This window comes from Pinus tabuliformis, chromosome J, assembly GCF_031772625.1.
Source record: "Pinus tabuliformis cultivar Carrire ecotype Pingquan chromosome J, CPIR1, whole genome shotgun sequence".
Lineage (NCBI taxonomy): Eukaryota > Viridiplantae > Streptophyta > Pinopsida > Pinales > Pinaceae > Pinus > Pinus tabuliformis.
Genome location: NC_142295.1, coordinates 1,454,039,112 through 1,454,044,024, shown reverse-complemented (window position 1 = coordinate 1,454,044,024; position 4,913 = coordinate 1,454,039,112). Strand labels below are relative to the sequence as shown.

General features: G+C 33.6%; 1 protein-coding gene across 1 annotated transcript; it reads left to right on the top strand.

Annotated features, from left to right (window-relative positions):
• Positions 1-622: 622 nt before the first annotated feature.
• On the top strand, positions 623-1,934 carry LOC149232851 (uncharacterized). Its single transcript, XM_089376589.1, has 3 exons — positions 623-1,170; positions 1,264-1,356; positions 1,529-1,934. The coding sequence occupies exons 1-3, from the start codon at positions 1,042-1,044 to the stop codon at positions 1,724-1,726; spliced, it is 420 nt and encodes a 139-aa protein (XP_089232715.1). The 5' UTR covers positions 623-1,041; the 3' UTR covers positions 1,727-1,934.
• Positions 1,935-4,913: the final 2,979 nt, after the last annotated feature.

Here is a 4,913-nt window from a genome sequence, read left to right as displayed (position 1 = left end):
CTTTTTTATTATTATGTAAAGCCAAATTATGTTGAATTGTCAAAATCTAGACTTTAAAATTGTTAATATTCTTTTATTATATAAAGCTAACCTGTCCTAACCCAAAACATCACTTAAATCAATCTCTTATATCATAAAATATTCTAAAAAGTGAGATTTTATATTATTTTCAACTTTAGTATTTTGTCAAATATTAAGAAATGTGAAACATAATATATATGTTAAAGAAGAAACATACTATATATCTTCAAGGAGAAACATATAATGGTAATGCAAAGTTTTAAAAGGTATGTGATCCTTAGGCTTATTGGAGAGTATATAAAAAATTTCACACCTTTTTATGAGATATGGGAGGAAAACATGTTAAAGATTTTTAATAAATATAAAGTTTCCAAAATGATGCTAGTTACGTGTGATTCTTTTTTCATTGTTTGTGATTATGAAAAATGAAACTCAATGTTTTTTCATTAGTGCACACATATTTCATTATATAATTGCATATAGAAAAATCATTCCAGAGCCGATAACAATAAAAGTGAAGAATTTATGGTCCAACGTTATATTTAAGGGAGATGTTTAAGGATGATGTTTGAATTTTGTTTTTCATTTTAAGACATTTGGAGCAAATATTAGGAAGGAATTTGAGAAAGGATTGTCCTTGATTTTCGAAAATGGAGTTGTTCCTTTCCAACCATATGCCCCAAGTGACCATCAAAGGGAGAGCTCATATGTTTTTTGGATGTTTTCTTTATAGCCATTTTTTTACACATATCCATAGAGTCCCCATGCCATTGATGTGAATTACTTGTTCGGTTTTTTTTAACCAAAATTCTTAACCAAACAAGAAAAATTAAAAAAATGCCTCAAGATCAAAGACTGAAACAAAGACCTATTGACATACCTTTTAAAGTATGGAAAGAACTTGTAAAATCATATGAGAAGTTGGATGCACAAAGAAAAGCCGGCAATGAGAGCATTCAGGTATTGAATTTTTCATTAAACATTATTTAGAATGTATTAATAATTATAAGTATCTTAGACATGTATTTGTGTGAAAATAAATTGAATTGGTTTATGTTTAAGGACAAGGCATCCAAGGCGAGGTTAACAAAGACAAAAGTCACTCATCGTAGTGGCCAAAAAGGTTTAAAAGCACTGATAACAACCTTTGTAAGTATATTAAACATGTGATATTTTTTTAATAAATTTTGTACTAGAAGAAAGTCATTGTTATCTAATTTCTCCCTATTTACTGATTGATAGGAACTAAAATATGGAAGACCTCCAAATCATTTGGAAAAGGAGGTGCTGCAGCAAAGGAGATGGGTTGAATTTGTTGTTTGGATGGACTCTATGGTATGTAATCTTAGTTGGATTTCCAATATACTTTTAGACCATATTTTCATTTTATTTTTTAGTACTATTAGATATTACATCTTACCTCATTTTATGGTTAACATTGTATAACAAAAACATGCGTTGTGTTATGTAATTAATACTAACATGTAATATTGATTTTTTTTGTCAGAATGCTATAGGTAATGATTGCCAAGACAATGATCCAAATTATGTTCAACATATATCAGGAGATGATGAGGATGAGGATGAGGATGATGGTGGTGAAGGAGGAGATGATGATGATAGTTGCGGTGTTGGTGATGATGTGGATCAGAGTAATGAGGATGGTCAAGATGATCATGAGGATGATCTTGGTGGTGGTAGCTAGGCATGCACATGCATTGTTTTTTATGAAGAAATTATTGTATAGAATGACATTGTTATGTTTAGATGGGTGTTGTGAATTTACCCTATATCAATGAGACATTTTGATTTTGTAATCATACGATGAGTTTGATTTATGTATGTTGTTAATTTATCGTAGAATAACGATATTCATGAAATATTTTGATTTGTTAATCATATTTGAATTTTACTTGTTTTGATTAAAAATAATACTGATTTTATTAGTATTATGTTGCTATTTTATACATGTTTTGAAAATTGTTAATGACACACTGTTATTTTTTTGGATGAATGTTGTCAATCTCTCTTAAATTTCTTTACAAATGATTTTGAATTGTGATATCTGCTTTAATGATATTTAGAAACTATCATATATTTCACTATGAATCTATAAAGGGGGTCATATATGTAAAGAAAAATATACTCTATATAAGAAGTCAAATGCGGATGTAACCATGGATGCAAAATTGAAAGTAAAATTGGATGTTAAACGAGGAATTAATACAAAATGCAAACAATTGACATACAAAGTGTTTTAAATAAGAAGTGAAAAATTGTGCAATAGTTGACACAAAGAAGGGAACAAACATGGCATACAAAAGGATATCAAATTGGGCAAAAACAAGGACACATAAATGGGCACCAAATTAGATGCAAAAAAAGACAACAACTAGATGTAAAATAAGATGCAAAGTTGAGCGTTAAAAAGAAGCAAAAAACATTACAAATTAATATGCCAAATGATGATGCAAATAATGGTGTAAATTTGGGATGCAAACTTGGGTGCAAAAAAGGGAAAAAAAAAGATGTAAGAAAAGACATAAAACAAGATGCAAAATGGGGCTGAAAAAAGGTGAAACCAAGGATGCCATATTGGATGTAAAAAATGATTCCTAATCACATGCAAATTTAGGCTCGAACTCAGACACAAAATTATATGCAAATGTGGACACAAAATGAGGCCAAAAAAGATGCAAATTTGGATGGTGAAAACGATGTAAAACTAGACACCAAAAAAATGCAAAATTGGATGAAAAAGTCGGTGTAAATAATGGTGCAACATTGGACACAAGTAGACACAAAAAAATGGTACAAAAAGGGGCATAAAATAGCTTAAAATTGGATGCAAAACTTGGTGCAAAAACAAATACAAAAGTAGACGTAAAAAATGGCTCTAAATTGAATGTACCATTAGACACAAAATAAGATGCAAAGGTGGACACAACACATGACTCAACATAAGATGCAAATATAAATGCAAATTTGGATGCTCAAAATGATGTAACATTAGATGCAAGAGATGGTGTTAAAAATGATGCAAAATATGGTGCAAAATGAGATGGGAAAAATGGAGACAAATCAAACGTAAATGTGGATGTAAAAAATGGTCCAAAAAAAGATGCAAAAATGGGCACAAAAATGGATGCAAAATTTGGTGCTAAATCAAATTCAACACATGGTGCAAAGATAGGCACCAAAGCTGGTGCAAAAATAGAAGAAAAAACTAGTGTAAGACTAGATACAAAACCTGGCGTAAGACTAGATGCAAAAACTGACACAAAATGGATGCATAAAAAGACGTTAAATTGGATTCAAAATACAGTGTAAACGTGATGCAAATGATGGTGCAAAAATGGAAGAAAAGAATGACACAAAATTGGAAGCAAAAGAGAATGAAAAATAGATGCAAAAAATGACACAAAACTAGAAGCAAAACCTGTCATAAAATAAGATGCAAATCTTGGTTCAAAATTTGACGCAAAAAATGATGCATAGTTTGGTGTAAAAAATGATGCAAAATCTAGCGTGAAAAAGGATGCAAAATCAGGTGCAAAAAAGGACTCTTTAAAAATTGTACAATAGAGCTAGATTTAGCACCAGGTTGCTCATCACAATTACAAAAAAAATGCACTAAAATCTGGCATTAAATCTGGCGCAAATCGCTGGTTTTGTTGTAGTGTTTATTCAGGGAAGACAGATAGTGGATAATTTTATCCTAGTCCAAGAGGCAATTCACACAAGCTTGACCCGGAAAGAGAAAGGAGTGGTTGTCAAATTGGACCTGGAAAATGCCTTTGACAAAGTGAGGCACAGATTTCTATTGGATGTCTTGCACAAGTTAGGGTTTGGACCCAAATTCATCACCTAGATCAAGATATGCATGAGTGAGCCATGGATCGCCCCTTTGGTGAACGGGAGGGCCATGGACTTCTTCAAAGCCTCGAGAGGGCTCAGGAAAGGGTGCCCTCTATCCCCCTTGCTTTCTGTCCTTCAGGCTTCTGTCCTCAGTTTCCTCTTGAATAAAAAGTAGGCAGACCAAGAAATAATGGTTCTTAACATTGCAAGAGGTGTCAAAAGCATAAATCATGCCTTGTTCACGAACAACTCTCTCCTGCTTGGCACTGCCTCCTTACTCTTGGCCCAAAGATTCAAAGAAGTGGTGGATGCTTATTGTGAAGACTCTGGAAGTAGCCTCAATAAAGGAAAATGTCACATTTTCTGCTTGAATGCATCGATCAGAATGATTTAAGCCATTTCTAACTGTTTTGGTTTTGCAGCCTCCTCTGCTTGGTCATCCTTCAAGTATCTTGGTCTCCCTCTCTTCCATAAAAGAGCCCTCGGAAGAGATTGGCTACCTCTGCTGGAAAAATTCAAGTCCAAAATTCGTTCTGGGGGATTCAACTGGCTCAATTTAGCAAGTAAGACAGTGCTAATAAAAGTTGTTCTGAATAGTCTTCCCATCTATCAGGCTGCAGTGATGATGGCTCCTATTGGCATCACGAGGAAAATGGAGGAATATATAAGGAATTTTTTTTGGAAAGGTGGCAAAGCAAATGGGAAGAAAATCCCATTAATAAGCTGGGACATAATCTCCTTGCCGAGAATGGAAGGCGGGTTGCACTTCAAGAACATTAGCAAACAAAATATTTCTTTGGGGGCAAAACTGGTATGGAGGATCATCGCTCCAAATCCAGGTTGGGCTCAGCTTGTGTTATGGAAAAAGTACTTCCGTGGGTAGAGAGCACGCTGTCTAGACAATCCTACCACCACCCCTGGTACTATGATCCATAAGTTGTGTGAAAAAGCCTCTGTCTTAATTAAACAGCATGCGCACTGGATTCCAGGAAATGGAAAGCGCATCAACATTTGGGAGGATCGCATTATGGGCA

Coding starts and splice junctions, on each gene's coding strand:
- LOC149232851 (XM_089376589.1), top strand. CDS start 1,042: ATGTATTTGTGTGAAAATAAATTGAATTGGTTTATGTTTAAGGACAAG. Junction 1,171..1,263: donor AAGCACTGATAACAACCTTT/GTAAGTATATTA, acceptor ACTGATTGATAG/GAACTAAAATATGGAAGACC. Junction 1,357..1,528: donor TTGTTTGGATGGACTCTATG/GTATGTAATCTT, acceptor TTTTTTTGTCAG/AATGCTATAGGTAATGATTG.